Source organism: Periplaneta americana, chromosome 10 (genome assembly GCF_040183065.1).
Source record: "Periplaneta americana isolate PAMFEO1 chromosome 10, P.americana_PAMFEO1_priV1, whole genome shotgun sequence".
NCBI classification, from domain to species: Eukaryota; Metazoa; Arthropoda; class Insecta; order Blattodea; family Blattidae; genus Periplaneta; species Periplaneta americana.
Window position 1 is genome coordinate 17274845 of NC_091126.1, and position 22857 is coordinate 17297701.

General features: G+C 34.5%; 2 protein-coding genes across 2 annotated transcripts in view; one reads left to right on the forward strand and one right to left on the reverse strand.

The window, feature by feature from the left end:
* wash (WASH complex subunit washout) overlaps positions 1–1737 on the forward strand; it is a 44400-nt gene extending 42663 nt beyond the window's left edge. The window contains exon 10 of the mRNA XM_069836967.1: positions 1606–1737. The gene's annotated coding sequence lies outside the window, so the exon portion shown is untranslated. The remainder of the gene's footprint in view (positions 1–1605) is intronic.
* Positions 1–22857, reverse strand: part of LOC138707483 (endosome/lysosome-associated apoptosis and autophagy regulator family member 2-like) — a 57786-nt gene that overhangs the window by 5492 nt on the left and 29437 nt on the right. The window contains exons 7-14 of the mRNA XM_069836964.1: positions 19374–19659; positions 17889–18109; positions 16101–16340; positions 14874–15106; positions 12707–12848; positions 11379–11581; positions 8311–8496; positions 4004–4136 (exon numbers count right to left, since the gene is read on the reverse strand). Coding sequence (XP_069693065.1) covers positions 4004–4136; positions 8311–8496; positions 11379–11581; positions 12707–12848; positions 14874–15106; positions 16101–16340; positions 17889–18109; positions 19374–19659 — 1644 coding nt within the window. The remainder of the gene's footprint in view (positions 1–4003; positions 4137–8310; positions 8497–11378; positions 11582–12706; positions 12849–14873; positions 15107–16100; positions 16341–17888; positions 18110–19373; positions 19660–22857) is intronic.

Consider the following 22857-nt stretch of genomic DNA (forward strand, 5'->3'; position numbering starts at 1 on the left):
AATCACTACACTTGCACTCTATTTAGCTACGACAGTATACGGGTGTGAAGCATTGAAAATCTTTGAAGGGACTCTTCTGCCTAGTCAACAGGGTAATAAAATTTATGACCGCCAGGCCAACACACCCTCGTACCATCTAAAAATTTTGCAAAGAAAAGTTGTTTTTATCTTAGTGACCTAAATATTTCGTATATTCCTTGAAATTACACGCTGTTTCAAAATATAGTTACAAAATATAGTGTGTCCAAAATATTGTTTCCGTTTTGAATAGTAGCAGACAGTTTCAGTTTCCGCATTGGACAGTTTCCGCTTTATTCAGGAAAAATTACACATAATACATACAAATTTCGCCGGGACCAATAAATTGTTCCGAAATAGACAGGATTCCGGATTATTCAGGTTCCGATTTGAACAGGTTTCACTGTACCAGAAAATTACACTCCTATTTATGACATGTATTTTTAAGTGAATAAACAGTATTTTCTGATGGAAATATATCCAAAGTTTGGATGTCTGTAGAATCCTCTTGAATCAAAATGTAATAAATTGTCAAAATGAAAACAAAAAACATTGTATGTGAGAAGTTATGATGCTACCAATGCAAATATGAGTGAAGTGAAAAGAAAAATGGAGCTCAGGTGTTAGTGATTTGGACTCGTGATCTGAGGCTGTGTTCACACATGGATTCGAGATCCACATGAGCTGATTACCTGCTTGGATTTTTGAAAGGTGTCCCTCAAATGCAATGCAATCCCATGGCGAATCCTCAGACTCTCTCGTAAATATCACCTCGCTATCATCAATTTTGCCGATATTATATGACCTAGCAGTTACTACAACATCATTATATATCATATTAAAAATAATTAAAAGAAAGTCTTTGTATTATGGCTGTACAGGTACTACAGGAGACATTATCATAAACTAAGAATTTATGGTGCTGGTGCAATATAGCAGCAAGGGGTTTGTCTTATAAGTCTTTGGAATTCCTCAGAGAGAAAAACAGATTTAGTCAATTCGGAAAATAAGAGATTTAATATTTTACTGATAACTGAGATTCCGTGTATAAAAAAGTATGCTTTTTTTTTTACTCAATGCAATGTAAGCTGTTGCAGAAGTAAATATTCATACCGTATATTCAGAACTTCAATAACAGAGATGATCAAGCAGATGTTAATTGCGAGAGCAAAGTTTTGCCTCGATCTGGAATGAAATTAAAATATTTATCGAAAAGATTTAATTTAATAGAAGCAAATGATCTCTACTAGCTGACATTAGTTCTTTGTTGGCAGAAACAATTCGCAACAAACATTTCCTTGCTGTTCCTTTAGTTGTTACATCACATGAAATGTCACTTCTTGTTTGTATGTGATATGTTCAATAAATGAAATGAGATATTACGCATGTGGTGCATTAATTATCATTTTTTAAACATAATGACTCAAATGTCAATTGAATAAATTTCAAGTCACTTAAAAAGCTTTTTTTGCCGAACTTGAGACCTTCCCGACATTGGATGTGGCATAATTCTTCTCAGGTTCTCAGCCATGTGAGTTGGATTGTTGCTTCCAAGCTTTCGATGACTAGCTCTGCCATCTTTTTCAGGGATTGAAGTGCTGTGGGACCATGTCTAGCCGGTATATAAGTGGTCAGTAGGGCTTCCCGCTGCAGGCCAGTCCTAGTCCCAACCACCTGCCATATTCTGGTTGGTCGAAGTGTATTGATGACAGGTTTTCATGCTGTACTCAGCTTGGAAGCAACAATCCAAATCACCTGGCTGAGAACCCAAGGAGAATTATTCCACTTTTTTTTTTTGCCATCTCTGAAAAGGTTTGTATTTGTTATTATTTATGAAATTCATAATGGAGATCCTTCTCAATAGAAATTGCGAAGTTGTATTTAGTACTTATGTTAATAATAGCATCTGCCATCATGATCTGACGTCAGAAAAGTTTTCACGTTTACTCACAACAGTAGGCTATCTCTAATATAAAGATACTCGTTTTCATTAACTATATACACCAGGGTATATGATGAACGAACTGGTAACATACAAATTAAGTAATTACATAAACATAAAACGAAAGAAATGTTTATTGACAAAAACAATTCATAAGCCATCTCCTAGTATCATTGAGATGGTGAGATGTATTAATCTCTGTGATGCCACGGTATGATTCTTTTCAACAAGAAATAACCCCTGTCATTTCATATAGTGAAAAATATTAATTCCTTTTAACAGGCATTGCTGTCATTTTTATAGTCATTGTCATCTCAGTTTTCATCAGCATGAGGGCTGCTATCGCCATCATAATAATCACTAGCATCTTCCATCGAAATTTATTTCTTTGTCACATTCCCACTTTACTGTTGTGAGGATTACTAACATACTTACACAGACATTAAACAACTGAAAGATTTCTCTGCCTTCTGGTAATTATGACAAGAAAAAAAAAAACACACACACAGTCAGTGACATAGCATCAAGATAGACAGGATAGATGGTGTCTGTCCGAAATTTAATACAGAAAATTCTTACAAGATTTTGACTAAAATTATTCATTATCTGTAGTGAAATAAATATCTCCGTAAGCTAAGCCTTGAAACGCAAAAACACATACACGCACTGTACTTCCCACACACTTTCCTGATATACATAGATACTAACCATTACTTGCTTAATATTATGAAAAAAAAAAAAAAAAATATATATATATATATATACACACATACATACATACATACATACATACATACATACATACATATTCAGAGATAATGGAGTCGTGATTGAAGCAATATCAACATCTTAATTAATAATTTAATAATTTATTTATTTAATCTGATAGGATTAAGGCCATAAGACCTTCTCTTCCATCCTACCAGATAGCACATATAAATACAAAAAAGAAATACAAACATTAATGAAAATTTTTCACTAGTTATCTACCTAGTAAATAATTGTCTTAGGGGGGTAAAACTACATTATTACTTGGTCTGTGATCAGAAAAATATATTATGTTTTTACTTGAATTGCTTATAGGTCAATAGAAATAATTATGATATGATCAACTAACTTTGATATGGGCAAAATTATGTTTCTTACTGTTATTTTTATTTTGAATCAGCGGTAATACTCTTCAATCTTAGAGCGAATATTCATAGTACAATATTTTTACTAAAACTAGATTCGAGTTTGATTTGTTATAAAGATTACGAAGGTACGAGATATTTCCAGAACTTTTGACTGGCTTTGAGACAGAGGTATACCAAAAAATATATCCACGTTTACTATCGTCTGATATTAAAGAGTAATCAGGCATGAACTCTTACTGCTATCATTACTAAAAAAATTGCAGTGGAAGCTGTTAAACATGCAAGAACAAAAACATACATTAAAAACGAGAAAATATATCATATTTTATTGATTGTAACCTTAATGTCTACAACATTTAACACGTGACACAAAGGATTCAATATTAACGTTAACCAAAAAATGTTTTTCACTTTACAACACTGCACACAGTCTCTTTAGGAGTGACAAACTTCGACGACTTTGAGGCATCGCCCTCTTTGTGAAAATAATTTAAAACCACATATTTTTCCACCTACTCGCCTATTTCAGCTGAGAAATATATATTCATATGCATGATCCCCCATTCTAATATAATTCCAAACCTTTTATTTCGTTTTCATAACCAAGTCCCTTCATCAGTGAATTCCATGAGCCATTAATGGATACTGATCTCCACTTCCCAACCAGAAATCGAACGTCAGTGTAATAAAATATGTAACCAGAAATAAAACAATTGATGTTATAGTGCTTAAGTGCCTAATGAATATACTGTAATAGATTTTGGAAGTAGTAGGTGTTTAGCATATTAGGACTAAATTATTTTTTTAACAATTTAGTATGGAAATTGTTGTATACCGAAATGTATGTCATAGGTAAGTCTTACTTTATGTTAGTAATACAAGTCGTTGTTTAAGATAAGTTACATACCTGCAACTCCAATGGTATGTGTGTTGTACAAGGAATACTTCTTGTAACAGGCATTGTGGATGGCATGATGCAGGCAGTTGGAGGAAGGTAGTGTACTATCTGCATGCCATATACACACTCTCCTTTCACCACCCTGCATAATCAGTGTTCATTAATCTACTTCTCAATTTCCTGACACTTTAATTCCTATTCTGTAAAATGCCTAATTTAAGTGGACAAAACTCTTTATATAAATTCCATATCATGTAAATTTATATATTCAAAATAATATATTTACTTTTAACTAGAACTCATTTTCGAAGACAGAAGTATGAATGTAACAGCAACAGTAACAAATATAAATGACACTCGGGAGGAAATTAAACGCAGAATAAATATTGGAAATGTATGTTATTATTCGGTTGAGAAGCTCTTATCATCCAGTCTGCTGTCCAAAAATCTGAAAGTTAGAATTTATAAAACAGTTATATTACCGGTTGTTCTGTATGGTTGTGAAACTTGGACTGTCACTCTGAGAGAGGAACATAGGTTAAGGGTGTTTGAGAATAAGGTGCTTAGGAAAATATTTGGGGCTAAGAGGGATGAAGTTACAGGAGAATGGAGAAAGTTATACAACGCAGAACTGCACGCATTGTATTCTTCACCTGACATAATTAGGAACATTAAATCCAGACGTTTGAGATGGGCAGGGCATGTAGCATGTATGGGCGAATCCAGAAATGCATATAGGGTGTTAGTTGGGAGTCCGGAGGGAAAAAGACCTTTAGGAAGGCCGAGACGTAGATGGGAGGATAATATTAAAATGGATTTGAGGGAGGTGGGGTATGATGATAGAGACTGGATTAATCTTGCACAGGATAGGAACCACTGGCAGGCTTATGTGAGGGCGGCAATGAACCTTCGGGTTCCTTAAAAGCCATTTGTAAGTAAGTAAGAAGTATGAATGTATTGATCAGTGAGGGACAAACAAAGAAATAATAATTGGAAAAGTACATGGAAACTCATCTTTGCAGGTGTTCTTAGGGCTTTTAGTAGCATTTAAGTGAGCTCCTAGCCTAAAGGGCACCTGTCTGACTTCATTTACGCCATTCCAATTTAACCACTTCCCTTATTATCCCGAGTTAACTCGGGTTGCTAACATGTGTCAAAATTGATTAACCCGAGTTAACTCGTTTGAGTCCCATTGTCTATTTCATAGTGATTTTTTAAGTATGTAAGAAAATTAGTGATGTACAGTGATTCTGCAATATTAAATGACCTCTTTATGAAAATAAAAAATATATACGACACTTTTTTTTTCACAAAACTGGTAAAATATATAGTAAGGGAAGAGGTTAAGGGACTTAGAAGAATTTTAAAGGGGAAAAGGCCGAAATTTGGACATAATATTTAGTACATGAATTCAATAAATTTAGACAATGGAATCTGCCACATTTTTCACTGCCCAACCACAGCTGGGAAAAGGGAGTATCACAACCAAGTTGCCATGTTAATTCAAATTCTGTGACTAATATTGTCAGAAGTTGAACCTGACTATTCTAAGCTCATTACAAAGGCATAAGCAGCTCCTTTTCCAGCAGAAGTGAACAACATAATTATGAAATTCAAAAGAACTATCGGGAGTGTAAATAGATCCATGGTCCATACTTCTTAGGGCTCATTTTTACATTTGTCTTAACTCCTTAGAGAAACCACAAGGAAAATGAATGGTCCCAATTTAGAAGAACGATCCTATTGATTAATTTAGGACAACTCTAAAAGTCAAACCTTTGCAGGAAAGAAAACATTATTTTAAATTACAGTAAACAGGTTTGGCATGATTGCAAACTGCACTCTGAAGACTTACTGCATCGGCCTCTGGTGGCATCATTCTTAACCTTAGCAATACCAAGTTATTTTTCGAAACATGCAGTACCAATGGGGGGGGGGCTATTTCGTGACCACTAAAAAATTTTTATTTTAGACAAATTTTTAACATTCATAATCAGCAAGTAGTAAGTACTATAACAAAAGAGAGAAATTGAAATGTCATTGTATGTTTTCGAACAATTACTTCAACATAACAGTCTGGAAAATGTTATGCATCACTTCCTTCACACCCGTCCTCACATGTTGAATAGATCACAGTTTTACTACAAAATGTTTAATTTTGAACAATTTTTAACATTTGTAATCAGAAAATAGTATATACTATAAGAGAGAAAAATTGAAATGTCACTATATATTTTCCAACAATTACTTCAACAAGGCAGGGATACTTTTTTTTCCACCTTGATATATATTCGTATTTTAGTAAAACTATTGGTGAAAACGATTAAACAATAACACAATAAGATAGAAAGAATCCATAACTGACAAATATTTTCATATTTTTAACATATCAATTACATATTTAAAATATAAATTTTGGAGAAGGTGGGCACAAAGTCCCCCCCCCCCCTTGGTATTGCTAGGGTTAATAATGGATGCCCCAACAATCTCTCTGGAGTGAGGTGGAATTCCTGATTATGATGAAGGATAATCTGCCCACACGAATTGCCTGAGGAAGGAGGTTATTCTGGCATAGATGAACTGTGTGGGCCTTAGGTGAAATCTCTAATGGAAGTTCAAATGCACCCAGCTACAATCTGTACTCTGGGCTGCCAGCGCTGAGGTCAGCTTCGTCAATTCAAATTGATTTGAGGGCATTGATGGGATTGAGGATGAGAGTAAGCGCCTCATTTGGCCAAGTTACAGTCAGTTGGCAGAGCACTGGCTTACAACATAGACCCAAGTTCAAATTTTGGTAATGAAGGAGCTGTATTTGTGGTGGACAAAGCCAAGTCTGCGAGGGTTTTCTTGGGATTCTTCGGTTTTTCTCCCATCATTCGGCCAATACTTTTCACAATTTCCCTTTCATTTGAACTCCATCTAGAAAAATAGGACATCACTTGTGTTTGCATGAAGCCGAAATCTGCCATCTGCCATGGTAAATGTTCCTTGCGGTTTGTCCAATGATTGGTAGATGGCAGCAGTGGTGGAGTCTAGAGAACCCATAGATCCGCATCAGTGGCATCAGAGCTCGCAGAATCTCACCCTGATGGGACATAACGACTCTAGTAGATATGCGAGGTAAGGCAGACCACCACCAGAGGCGTAGTAAACGGATTATGTGGCTGTAGAGAAACGTGTGGCATGGCGCATGATTGTGCTGCCTGGCTAAACCAGCTCCATCATCACGTGTGCACAGAATGCCTACTTCGGCTGAGTACTTAATGATACTCATGTCCTGCCCTCTAAGCACCTCTACACCTCTGTAGCCTGCCGCGCACAGTTCACTGTAGTCTAGAGTGACCAGATTTTCAGACACAGAAAGCAGAACCCATTCCTAAAAGAGGTCCTGTAAAGCACTGCCTTGGATTATTGTTATTTGCCTTGCATATCATGTATCTTAACTTTATACGAAAGCAGTAACCAGTTTTAATACAATACAAATTTTCAAATATGTATAAACTAATAGCTATTGGATGAAACTGCAGCAGAGGAAATAATGTATCAGTAATATAGGCCTAATATATAATAAACATTGTTATGAAGATGTGTAAATTTATATTACAGCCTATATTTATTATTCATGCTCACTATTAACCATTTTCTAACATGACTTAAAAAAAATACACGTAGGCTACACAATGTAACTGCTGTAGGATGATTATTTTTTAGCAATTACTGAGCAACAACATATTTCTCATTTGAATACATTGCATTCAGCAACTGCCACTGTCCAAGAATGAAGTCTTACAATTCAACACAACTATAATTCAGATTACACTCTGTGATCTACTTAACGTTTTAAAGTTTCTGACTTCAGTCCAGATTTTTCACGTCACATATTTCGTGTTTTTTTCCTCTTCACATATTTTTTCTGAGTGAATAGAAAATATAGAACATTCGCTTTAAATTTTATTTTGCAGGACTTCTAGCGAGATAAACTTAAAGTGCAGGATATTTATAGGGATTTCAAGCTTTTATGTGGGCTGCAGGATAGCGAAAAGTAGGACATCTGGTCACCTTACTGTAGTAGAAACATTAACAAGAAAGATAGTGATTTATCTACTTAACTACCTTCATTAGCAATGCTGAATATACTAAATGTTTTTTGAACATGGCATTTTATCCGAGTAACCGTGATAATAGTGTGTCTATATTAATGATATTATTTCCTATAATAATTTTGATATCTGTTTTCAAAATACAATAAGAAGACACTGGGAAACGAATTTATATCGGGTGCTCTGCTGCAGCTTACATGAGCTAGGTACACTTACCTATAATTGTTTTCAGTGCATATAGGACACGCTGAAGCGCTGGCCCACAAAAAGTTGAAGTTACAACCATCACACGTGCCATCAGGACACTTTGTAGGAAGTAAAACTGTACCATTGCCTTTCTGGTCTGGATCACAATGTAATGTAATAATAGTTGTTCGGCCTTGTGGACATGAGCGTGTGGACCTGGAAAAGTAGTGAACAGCCTGATTTAGTCGCAAAAATGTTCACTTGTGTTCTTCATATTTTCATTTATAATTTAACAAAATTATAAATCCGAGTAGTGTCATGAACATTAACATTATTTTCTGTGTTCTGAATCCATTGGCAGTATTCCGAGTCACAAATCCAGAGAATCAAGCACAATTATCAACAGGTAAGTGGAAATTTATCTCTCTCTTTATTGTCTTAAGTGGTGATATTGCTTCAAGTTGATAACACGAAAAGGAAGTTCTGTCATTTGTGAATATCTAATATTGGTCTGAAGCTCCACAGGTGTGAGAAAGAAACATACAAAGGACACACCACGACCACCATGATGATGATGATGATGATACCAGTATCTGTAATAGTAGGTAGTAGTAGTAGTAGTAGTAGTAGTAGTAGTAGTAGTAGTAGTAGTAGTAGTAATAATAATAATAATAATAATAATGATAATAATAATAATAATAATAATGATCAAGTCATAATTTCCAATTCAGAGGATAATTTACAAAGAGGATTGTATACATTAAATAAAATATTAAAAGATTTTGGGATGGAAATTTCAGCACAAAAATCAAAAGCAATGGCATTTTTAGGACAAGAACCAGTCAGAAGTAAGATAATACACAATAACCAATGCCTCGAACAAGTGCAAAATTTCAATTATCTGGGTTGTGAAATATCTTATCAAAATGAAAAAGATGTGAACAAGAAAATTACCAAATTTACACAAATTCTAGGAATAATAAACAACACATTAAAAGCTAAATTAGTACAAAAATCTACAAGAATAAAAATATATATGATACACTAGCATTACCCTCCCTTTTATACGGAAGCGAGATTTGGACATTAAAGAAAAAAGACATGAACAGAATCAAAGCAACGGAAATGAAATTTTTCAGGAGGACAGCGGGATATACTCTTTTAGACCGAAAAAGGAATGAAGAAATTTTAGAACAATTAGAAGTAGAGTCAGTAGAAGAAAAAATCAGCACATATAAATTCAATTGGCTAGATCATGAAAGAAGAATGGAAAATTCAAGAATCCCAAAAATTATGATGCAGTATAAACCTAGAGGACATCGTCGACCAGGAAGACCTTTAAGAAGACTGCTAGATGGGGCCGAAACAGGTCTACAGAGGCCTAATTCGTGAAGGATGATGATGATGAATAATAATAACAACAACAACAACAACTTTGACAGACAAAATAAGAAATGAAGCTATGCTATGGAAGAAAGAAGAATGTTGAAATTGATCAGGAAAGGAAAAATTGGCAGAGTCAATGGCTTAAGAGAAACTGCCTAGTGATGCACTGGAAAAAGACCAGAGAAATATTCGGAGCAGAAAAATGTATCAGATGACAGACAACATTAAGATATATGGATCTTATGAGACTAAAGCCCAGTTCAGACAGTGCTTGTTTTCTTGCGTCTTTCCTAGCTGGCTAGCAAGCTGGGTGCCGTGGTGGTGATGGTTGTTGTTCTCATGGAGCTCGCTCCTTTCACAGTTCAAATTGGAAAATCATCTACTGTTTTATCTGTCGCCAACACTCGTGGTCAAAAAGAAACTAAACTGTGAGTGGAAAACTACTGAAGTCCTACATTAACAATAGTAAATGTTGTAATAAGGTAGTTAAGCCATAAGTACAAAATAGCTAAAGTCCGATATTTAATTGCTGTTTCTTAGAAACTAGAGAATATAGAAAAAACAAGTTTAGTTGGAAAACAACGAACATGGCGACATGGTTTCAGTGGTGATACTATATCATCATCGTTGGTTCCAGCCTGCAAACCAACACGAAAAATAGCAAGGAACCTACCCTCGAAATCTAGCAAGCTAGCCATCAAAGCAGCCACCAGAGCGCATTACTTCCAGCAAGTGAGCACGCAGGCTAGCCATCAGCGCAGCCACCTTGGAATCCATCACGGAAACAAGCACCGTCTGAACCGGGCTTAAGAGGAAGGAGGGAAGATTGGCGAATGCTGCATTTGCAATGAAAGACCTGCCCTTGGGCAGAAAATTTCCACATGTAATAAAATGAAATAGTAAAGTGAGGAAAAAATAGAACACTTCTTTGTAAAATTTGAGTAGATTCCTTTCACGTGATTTCCATTTCGCCAAAATATGTCTACCGACATGCTATAATTACTTTGGAATAATCACAGAAATTAATCAGCGCCGCAATATAAACTACGAGTATTATTAAGTAATGATTAACAAAGTATTATTAGTATTATTATTAAAAACTGACGTAATATTCAGCAGACATGACACAGATGCTTGCGAAAATTTTGTTACATTTCTAGACCTGTCAGGATTGTATGTATGCTGTTTAAGGGAGTGAGCAAAGACACGCCAATGATTATGGATTGGGTGAAAACATTAACCTGCCGAAAGTAGTCACAGCACCAAAGAGACACAGAGGGGTTGGTCGGGAAATATTAAATGACATGAGCAGGATGGAATTACATACATTAAGGGCATCATGTCAGAGGGGCGCATTACCAAATTTTGCGGTACTGAGATATTTGTAATGAAACCTTATGTTTGAAAACAATCGTTTGAGAATTACAATGTGCATGAAAAAGAATCAGAGAAAGTATCTTGTTGCATAGACAAAGAAAGGAAAGATCGTTTCATCTTTTTATGGCTCTACTGCAATACTGCATTCTTGTTGATACGCAACCCTCGATATATAAAGCAATAATAAGAGCATGATTATATTATGATCATATCAAGAATGCTGGCTATGGTAAAGTATTCTATATTGTGCACTGAATGTAATAGAGATTTTCCTTACTTCCAGAAAATTCATCTATAATAAGTAATAACTACTTAGTGTCATCAGATTTACATACAAAGGTGTGGAGTAATAGAAGTGCAGGTCATCATGGAATCCCATCTTCACAAATTCATCGATCACTTCCATGTTCATGTAGGAAACCTCCTTCGAAACACCAACTAGTTCATCTCCAAGGGTAACTGACTGGGTGGAAAGAGTCAGGTCCTCTTCTGCAGACTGACTCGGCACAATAGTAGTTCGGCATACAAATGACTTAATCTGTTGCAAATACAGTATATAACATTTATGACATTAAGGTATCTGTCAGCACATAAATATAATGAGATCGAATAACACATTTTCATAATAAGTAACAAGTTTGAAGGCAATAACTGAATTAAGTTTATAAATGAAACAACTTTCCATAATTTTATTAATGAAATGTTATATATGATTTCTTATGAAACTGGAAAAATAAACGATAAGTTAAACGTAATTATTTCTAGCCTCTTTTGTCATATATTAAAATTATGTTCAGTATCCAATAACATAAACAAGTTTTAATTTAAGGGGAGGCAGAGGTGAAATTTTCGAACAAAACTGAAGAAAAAATGAAAATTTGGTTTTTTCCATTTTTATTATCTTTATTTTGATATTCCGATGTTAGTTTTTTGATTTTGTGCCCTTAAAAGTGTGAAATTAAAACCAAGATAACTGTATTACTATATTATTCCCATAATAAACTAATACTTATCATTATTTATATACCTTCTCTGAACATATAAATAAAAAGAAATATTGAAAATTTCTTACAATATGGTGCATGGAGCATTTTATATCAAACGATATAAAGTTTTATAAATTATTAATATTTACAGAACTATTGTACTTAGAAAGTTGAAACTTGGTATGTCCATTACTAATAACATACTTAGTATCCATGATCAATTTCAAACAAATCGGATAAATTTTGTGGATTTTGAAATATTCACCTCTGCCTCCCCTTAAACAGGAGTATGTTGTGACCATATGCCAGTGTGTCACGACACATTATTCCTTATCTTAAGCCGTGTAATTTGACAGATGCAAGATAGCATACAAATTAAAAAGTCGAAAATATAATTATAATGAGTACTGAAAATGGGACTCCTTGCACTTATTAGATATAAAAAATATTCTTGGAATTTATTTAATACTGCCAGTGAAATGTGAAATCCTCACAAAAATGCTACTCAGTCTTATACTGAAGTACTGTAGAGAAATATTTTCATAGTGTTTCACCACCATTTATTTTTCATCTTTCTAGTTTATAAAATCTGTATGATTCTTGAGTGAGTATATGGTTTAATGTAAGCAAAATATGTAAAGATAATTTGTACAATTATGGCTATGTTAGCATCTTACTTGGGAATTCTGGCCTTCTATCTGGTAGGACACGTTGTTTCTGCAGATTGCTGGAGTCAAACCACACAGGCTAATATTAAAAAGATGATAATATTGAGCCCCAGATGCTGTAAATAGTCTATTTCCTCGCACAAGGTAAGGGCTGAAAAGCAAATATGTGCACAATTAACAGGAGTCAGGAGACACTGAGGACAACGTGACATCACGTAGAAACGGGCCGTCTGTCAAAGGTATATATACCTTTTTTAAAATTTTAACACTTTTTAACGTATGACTAAGTAATTTTATGTTTTTAAAAATAAGTATCTATGCAAATGATGTTACAATATAGGTTACGAACAACGATCCAAATGAATCATTAAGGGTTATGAATTTTTAAAACTTTCCAGAAAAATGTAGTCAAATGAAGTGAGATTATTATGCGAAAATACAACATCGAGATTTTATCTCTGTTATGAAATCGGTGAAAAATTGCCCATGAAAAGATATTACACCATACCTAAGCTTTCTGTGAAAAAGTTCATAGATTACCACAAAATCTACGAATGATTCTGTGCACAGCTGTGGTGATATGTCAATTTTTGACGAAAATGAGACTTTGTGATATTTTGTACATTTGATGATATTCTTATTGTGGACGAAAATGACATGCATATCGCTATTATTTTTATCTCTAACTCGTTGTTATGAAATATGATTTTATACAGTCATTCAACCTTTAAATGCTGTCTCCTGAAAAAAACAGCAAGAAATGACATGTCATATTTTGTCTTGCATCCATAGAATTCTCGCACTCTGAGCATGCAAAGTATTGTTTTTGTAACTATAAATGAAGCTAGATTTAGCACCTGTCTTGAGTTACTTTAAAATATTTCACTGAACTAAAACACAAGAACTAAGAGAGATATTTCTTATTTTCGTCATAGGACTACCAAACATTGTTTATACTGTGGTGCATAGTTACTCTTGCAGGTACAAGCAAGCTAGTTTAACTTTATTTGTGATTATTACACCAGTTTTACTAGTAAAAGTGGCAATTTTTAAACTTCGATTGCTTTCATAAAAGCAACGCACTTGTAACATTTACATCTGCTCCTCATTATTTCGTACCTACTTTCTAGTGTTTATGTCAATGTTTTGGGTTGTAGAGAATTTAATAAAGTCGATTTGTAAAAGTTCAGAGCATGTCAGAAGTTACATGTATAAAGTAAATATTTATTTTTGCATTCAATGAATAAGAGTTTTTATTTATTTTATGCTCGACCATGCCGAAATGTAGTAATTATACACCTGGTAGCAGTCCTTTAATGCATGTCATTAAAGTACACCTACTCATTAAAGTTCAGGTGTTTTCAGCCAATGACAACTCAGCTTACAGGTGTTCAGCCAATAACGAGTCAGCTTTGTACCATTATAAAACCGCAAGTATCGATTATTCTCGGATATGCAATCGAAAGAGAATTAGCAAAAAGTCACTGAGGCTGGAAATCCAATACTGTCGCAGAAGGTTATGTTCTGTTACTATAATAATTAGCGTTAATTGTAAATAATATTAAAATAAATTCAATTTGTCATCTCGTTTTTCAATGTCGAATTCAATAATCAAAGTTATACCAAGTTTAACGGGATTACACAAGGTCAATGACATTATTGTTCCTCGGAAAAAATCAATACTTTCGCGTCTGCGCACATCTCACAATTCACGACCTAGAACAAGGTCACTTCCGATCTTGTCAAGATACAAATAAAATGTATACATCTGAATACTGTAATTTCAAGTTAGAAATATGGTCGAGCATAAAAAGTCGTATGAAACTCTCCTATAATGGTAATTAAGAAGCTTGTATGAAAATTATGAAACTCACTTGCGCTCGTTTCATAAACATCATACTCGCTTCTTAATTACTATCATTATAGGCTCGTTGCATAATGTACTATTATAAAATCGGAATATTTGAACCAATTTTTACTGTCATTTTAATGTAATTTATTTTATAATTTTTAGGATATCAAAACACGAACTCGTTTATTACCCCAAAAATTTCACAATCTTTAAAAAAAAAAAAAAAAAAAAAAATTGCTGAAAACTCTCCACTAAAAATCGAGGAAACTTGGTCAATCCTGTCGAAGACCTCAAATATAACAAAATTTACATGTACAATCTTACATTGCCAGTGATCGAAGATCGAACTGCATACCGTCGAAGTTGAACACACATTTTGTTGTGCAAACCACTCCATCGAAGCTAGTGAGGCCAGGACCACATGGCTGACAAGACTCTTCCCCGTAAGCTAAGGGGTCCGATACTGTTGTGTCTGGTGGACAAGGAGTGCAAGCTGTCGTGTTTGGATCTATGTACTGTCCAGGCGGACAGGGTATACAGCCATGCCAATCGGGATCCTGAGATAGAATTCACAAATTTTACAAGGACTAAATGTTCCCTATTACTTATTACCATACTAGTGCAACATTAAGTTACTAACATATTTTAGCAATATATTTCTATACCAACAAGATGATTAATAAAAAGATTATCAGGTCATAAGGAGAAAAGAAAAGGTGTAATTACTTTTATAATCATCATGATCGTAATGAACACAACCTTCAAGGAGTAAAAAATATCTGTTCCATTATAAATCATAACCATAAAAATTTTTAATCAAGGCTATGCATATTTTTGTACATCTCAACTGATGAATTGTTTATGGTTGTAAATGGAATTCATCTGCTTGCTATGTATTGTGTTTTTTACAGCCACCAGTGTAGCTCAGTTGGCAGACTCTCTTGCCTGCTGATCCAGAGCTGATCTCAGGCTGGGGTTAGGTAAAAAAAGTTGACAAAATATTGTTTTTTAATTAAGAAAACAAACTTATGAAAAATGAGCATTAAAATTATAACTTACATCCTTATAATGCACTTATACTTTTCAGACAAATCTGTATATAGCTCGACCAAGCGGCATATACTACCTCTTTCATCTGTCTCTTTCCTTTCCACTGTAAAGCGCTCAGGCTCTCCTGAGCTCTAAATCGCGCACTTGCGCCTATGGGCATCAATTGACATGACTGCCTTAAGATATAGCTACAAGGATGGATGGATGTTATTGCTGTTACGGAGAGAATTAAAGAGATGATAATGAATTGTATAAATGTCATAATTGCCGCTTCTATGTTATGGCGAAGTTTAAATTTAAGTTTGAAGATGTTCGATAATGGCTGAAATGTCGTCGAAACTAGTCACAAAGGTACAGCACTTTCTTAAGTTTCTATAGTTAACCGGTACATTATTAAAAGTTGTTAAGTTAATGTAACAAGTTTTAACATAGGCATATTACCACAGTTAAATTTCAGTAACTTGCTAGTCATTCTGCTTCAACTAACGATGACATACTTACCCGATGGCAAGGCAAACACATGGCTCCTCCTCCATCAATTGTATTTGTCACATTAATTGAAAAAATTTTTGCAACGTCATCCTCAAGTTTAACTTCACTACTGCTCTGGCCGAGCTGCAACTTCTGAAATGCCCAACTAAATGTGTAGGAATCATTCAACATGATCGAGTGGTAAAATTCTGTTCTTGGCTGTGATTCCGTCCAGCTCTGAATGAGCGATACTCCATTCGAATCAGAGCCCTAAAAAATAAAATTGAAGAAAATCAGTTTAGTTCATTTCATCTGCAAGTACGTATTTGAAATCTCCATTTCAAATGTATTATTAGTTTTACTCATATCTACTTCAACATGTAACTGATGAGAAGTCCAAGTTATAGAGAATGTTATCTGAATTTAGAACTTGAAAGCTGGTTATCACTTAAGGACATACATGAAATGAGTTTAGGCAACACCAAATATCATTTTCATTTTATTAATAATGAAATATTTTCTTCCTCATCAAATGCCTGAAGTGGTGTATTCTAACCTTCTGCTAAATCACTCATTTATAATGTTTTTTGTCGATAAGTATAACTACACATTAAAGAAAATGGAACGGTATTATTTCTTAGTACTATACATATTATCTTTGAAATATGGCTTTCAGGAAAGAAAGGTATGCAAAGGTTTCTTGTCTAGAATATCCTGTTTTAATAAGTCAATTTGTTTAATATCTGGAGTGCAACTGTATAATTTTTTAAGCATGTCGGTATCTTTTATATGGTACGGTACTATATTTTTCATTTTATTTCATGGTCCCTAAATATTAGTATCCAATCAGACATGGAGTTTGTGCCATTTAGCTTCTTTTTTAAGGTTATGAAAAACAAATTCTTGTTCCTTTGACAGACACCATATATAAATCTGTTTTATACCCGTATTATGTTTTGTCACTCTGTCACATTGTGTAGCTTTTTTTAATACTGAGCTTTGTCCTGAAAGACTGAACAGTATTGTTTTTGGTGTTATAAATGTACCAATCATGTGATTTCTGACATTCCTCAATGCAGCCCCTGTCCAGAGATTTGAATGTTTGACTATTTCACATCCAGAGAATTTTACACCAAAGGGCTCCATAAATTTTTAAATACAGAGGATACAATGAAAAACAGTTGGGTCGCATTGGCATTACTGCAGATTTGTAAGTATGTTTTAGTTTATTATTTTCTTAAACGATTAAGTTTAAGCCCTCTCACCACATTAAAGTGAGTGAAAATTAAAGTATTAATACCAATCACACAAGCTGTAACACATACTGATCATACCTCTGGGTACTGATGGCAGGCAAATTATCTTTCTGCTGGATACATTAAGAGGATTAATTGATACGTAGGGGTATATTTAACCTACTCAGCTACTTGACACGAGATTTTCCAAAAATTAATGTGATAATCACATCTCGGTAAATTTGCGAATGTTTCTCTCACTTGTTTTTATTAGCTCTTTTTATGAGTCTCAGTTTATTTTTAATGTTCTGTAAATTAATGTTCCACAGAGTGGAGAAAAATCGAATGCTCTTATTAATAATAGATGACCAATAAAGAACTATGATTTGTTCATCGTAGTGTCTCTGAATTGTCTGGAGAGACTTTCCAAATCTAACAATAACTGGCCTTGAGAATCTGTCCAAAGTTACAAAAACGCCATTTTTTAAGTTAAAAAAAGATCTATAATAAGATGGAAGCAAATTTTGCAGGGAATTTTAACGAATTCAACAAAGTTATGATTTCGTGCTAAGTGCCAACTCACCTGCATGAACAAAAGCTCGCACTTGCTCTTGCAATCCAATTCAAAGCTGAAAGATATTCTTCCAACTTCTAGTCGATGTCCTCCACTCACGCCCCCTTTGTTGCGAAATCCAGCAACATTCAGAGACAGTAAGAGGTAAGCCCCATCTGTGTGGTGGTTCCCTGATCTAATGTATGAACCAGCACATTGCCATCCCATATCACTACTGCTGCAACTTGAACCTGCAATTATGAAATATTTGATGCACGACTGTTCTGAATCTCACTGACATGCACGTCATTCCTGGTTCGAATTCACGAATAAGGAAGAAATATTGCACATGTCCCATATCATGTATATAATCAGGGGATGCAACAAATAATAATTATCATGATTATTTTCCATTTTTAACATTGAGTTTTAGTTCTTGCTCACTTGCTTTTCCTCTATTTTGCATTCTGCGACAACAGACCAACACTTAGTTTGTTAAAAAATTACATATCTTGCCATTACCCTGTATTTATATTTATGAAACCTTAAATTTTATCAAATATAAATTGTATAGCTACAAATTCAGACATACACCAGCACAATACAAGAAATAAAGATAATTTTATTGAAAGTTTTAACACAACTCTATATAAAAATAGTTTCATTCATGGTGGCTTCTTACGTATAGTAGCCTACCAAATTATATTAAAGAAATATCTGCACATCAAAAATTTAAGAAAGCTCTTTACAAAGTTTAAATCAAAAACTGCTTTTACAGTATGAACGAATTGGCTAAAAATTGCCGTAACTGAATAGGAAAAGAACGCCGTACTTCAAAAATTTTACTTCCTCTTTTTCAGATCCTGACTTCGAGAAGGAATGTCTTCTTATGAAGGGCACGTTGGTCGAAATTGACTCCAGACTGCTAAATGAAATGTGATTTGCCTTGTAAAGTGTTACATCTGTTCTTGTGGTTGTTATTTTTGTTAATGTTGAAATTATTTATAATTAATGTTAAAATATTGTATTTTAGTTAATGTACAGTACTATGTTGTATTTTAATTATGGTGTAGCTTAATAATTACAGTATGTGTTACTTTTGACATGTCCCATATCATGTACCGGTATGTGATCAATTGCACGCAATAAATGAATATGAATATTGCAGAATTTACATCATATTTATTACAATGGTAAAAAAAAGTCCTCTTTGGTATTAAAATTATTTTCTTTAATGCTCAGAGTCAGTTGGATTTGAACAAAATTGATACCAGTTCTATAAATTTATAATTAAATTCAACTAAATACCCCAATTTCTCTAAAAACTCAGTGATTTTGCTGATTAGTCTGTTAATGCATATCTCTATCCATATGATCGTAGACAACCATATTTAAATACATTGAAAATCAACCGAGAAGACATTAATTTTTAAGTACAATATTTTTTATTAGACACCGGTATTTTAGAAGTAACTCGTTTCTTTATTTTATTTGTATACAATAACACTTTCTTACCATCTATCTCCATACAAGCAGCACTCATCATCTTCGGCATTTCTGTCCAACGATGAAGTTGATACCCATAATTTGGCGTAGTATTAGGTGGACAACGTTTGCATCCAGTTTTCCCGTCAGAATAAGTGTCTTTTGGGCAGAACTCACATGTTGAGCCATTGCGATAATCCATTCCGGAATTACACGGAGGACATTCACGCTTCTCACTGGCTGGGGGTAAACGCACTGCTTCAGCATCATCTTCACGGCAAATCTTTGGTTGAAGCCATTTGTAAACTTCTTGAGTCTGTAAAGGATGACGGCTTTGAAATATATAGCCTATATTTAAAATTTACAGAAAAAATCTGAACAAGTACCGGTATTGTGTACCGGTAATTCTTAGTTATAAGTCAAAGGTTAGGCCTACTTTGTTTCTTTCAAAATTAGAAATACGTGCCACTGTAGAATATCATATTATGTAAGATTTATTCTTCACTGCATAGACTCTATACAGGATATCAGTCCTCCACGATGTATTTTTTTTATTTTACTAGGTTATTTTATGACGCTTTATCAACAGCTTAGGTTATTTAGCGTCTGAATGAGATGAAGGTGATAACGGTGAAATGAGTCCAGGGTCCAGCACCGAAAGTTACCCAGCATTTGCTCATTTTGGGTTGAGGGAAAACCTCGGAAAAAACCTCAAACAGGTAACGTGCCCCGACCAGGAATCGAACCCGGGCCACCTGGTTTCGCAGCCAGACGTGCTAGCCGTTACTCCACAGGTGTGGACTCCACGATGTAAAATTGATCGAAAATCCTTCATATTTAAATATAAATATAAGTTATAAATTATGCAGGCCTAAAGTTCTAGGTCATAGATGTCAGCTATCAAACATATTTTACATTTATTCCATGGAGAAGGTGTTGTGTATTAGGCCTATTTATAGTACCGGTACCAGTACCATACTTTTTCGTTGTCCGTTAAATAAACATGTGTGAATATGGTAGTAAAAACTATACCGTATGTTAATTATCAGAGGTAGTGGTCGCAAAATGATTTGCTTGTTGCAGATTCAATCTGTCAACAACGAATTTTTTTTTTTCACTCATTGTCATTTTTCTTCCAGTGAGCCAGAAGCAGGGGCGGCTTTCGAAGAGGGGCTGCGGAGCTGCAGCACCCCCAGACATTTGTGGCTCTTGTCTCGTTTTATGTTGTGAAAAACATTTATTATACAGTCTCTATTTAGCGGCTGGATTTTTTTTTTAAATTTCGCTCTCAATGACATGCACGCAATCGTTAGAGAAGTCACTTCCTCCCCTGGTGCTGTCAGAGCGAAACCAGAGACAAGGACTATAGGGTGAAGCCACTTCCTCCCCTGGAACTGGCAGTCTCTTCTCGGATGCTTTGCGCGTTAGTTTTACCCCTCCTCCCCACTGCCCCTTGCCCTTGAATCCAGAGTTTCCAGGCGCTGCAAAATTTGCAGCAGTTTATCAGTAGCGCGCAGTTTTAAATACATTTTCTTTAATGTTGTGAGTATAACAAGTGCAACAGTGTTTAATTCTGTACAATATTTACAGTCTATTCAGTTCAGTACCTTAACAGTTCAGGAGAAATGTGAAATTAAGTGCCCATCAGTTGAATCTCATAATGGGAAGAGCCGCTAAACAAAATACAAAGACTCGCATATTTTTTGCTAATTTATCCAGTATTCCTGCTTTATTCTCTCGATCTCCACACAGTCTATATTAGAGTAATGTGTTTCAAAGACAATTCCATGAGCTGGGGAACAAGATGGATTTAAAATAAGAACAGTAAATGTTCATGAGAAGAAGGAGCCATTGCTAGAATGTTTTCAAACCATAATGGAATCTGAAACATCTAATATCACAATAAATGAGGCAAGCGCCCTGGTGCGTACTCTTGAATATCCTGAATTCAATTTCTTGCTCAGTTATTTTTTTCATTTATTGATGTATCATGTAGATATATTATAGAACGAACTACAACATCGCCAGTTAGATATTTTTAAGGTTCAAATCTGCATATAAAAAATTAAATTATGGTTTATTTAATGACACTCGCAACAGCAAGGGTTATATCAGCGTCGCCGGTGTGCCGGAATTTTTCCGCAGGATTCTTTTAAATGCCAGTAAATCTACTAACATGAGCCTGTCTCATTTGTAAACACAACTTACAAGATAAGGCCCATGGAACTAATCTTTAAATAAAGTAAGTTGCTTGGTTTATTTTTGTCTGCAGCCCCCCTTAATTCAATATCCACGAGCCGCCACTGGCCAGAAGTACTTTTATGTGAAGCACGAAAGGGAAAGCATTTTATAGACAGAAGAGACGGACATTTTTTATTAAACGAAATTCTATAGATTGAAAAAAATTCGTTGTCAGTGTTGTAGTGATATAAGAAACATGTACTTCTGTGAAAATCTCACAAAATATTTTTTAAAGTATTACAATATTTCCTTCATGAAGGTAAGGGTATCCCATTTACAAGCCATGAAAGCATATGAGGACATAAAGGCAGAGCTCCATGCTTTCGTGACCTCGGCACTAGAATGAGGTGGTGTGGTCGGCACCACTTCTGAGTGCATTTTACTCCCAGGAAAGTCCTGGTACTCAATTTGACATGAGACAACTTTGTATAAATTGGAAATTGTTGTGTTATTCTATAAACAATACGGTATATGATATATAGCTGACAACAGCTAATCTCTAAAATCGAAAATAAGGCTCGATAAATTATTGAATCAGATTTTTAACACACTTAGAAGTAAGAAAACTTTCCACAATAGGTGAAAACTTCCTTTGGAAAATTTTTTCACCATCAAATACTGTCAAAAACAAATAACCTACAAAATACTGCTAACTGTAAGACGCAGAAAAAATGCCTGGAATATAGAGTAAAATATTCTTTTGTTCTGACATTTGAATGACCTTCCTATTCGCTCTTAATAACAAGTGAAATGCGTCACACCTTACACTATAGCATACGTACATCGGTTACTTGTAAATCACAAATTAACATGATCAGTTTTTACCACGCATTTGATGTACAATACAATATACTGAATTATGAAAAATATATCAGTCTCTTAAAAGGGAGCCAGCCAAAGTAATCAGGTATTGGTAGTTAATTGTATAAACAATTCTTAAGCAGAAAAGCTAACAATACGAAATGTAAGGCACAAAGCAGCTTCCACAAATAACGCAAAATCCACATTTGATTACAGTAGGTTTTTCTTCAGGCTCTTGCAGTATATGTGCTTGACACGGCTCTGCATTATCCTTCACGTTTTATCAGCTAGACCTGTAGACCAAATACACTATAAGCATTCTATCTTTGATTTACTTCATCATACTGGATTTCTATTAGAAGTTCGTGGTAGACATTGATCTGGTTAAATTTGATTTGCAAATTAATCAGTACCAATCTAGCTCTCCTATAGTGTAAGGTGTGACCAGCTAGCTTGTCATTATTGATAGTGG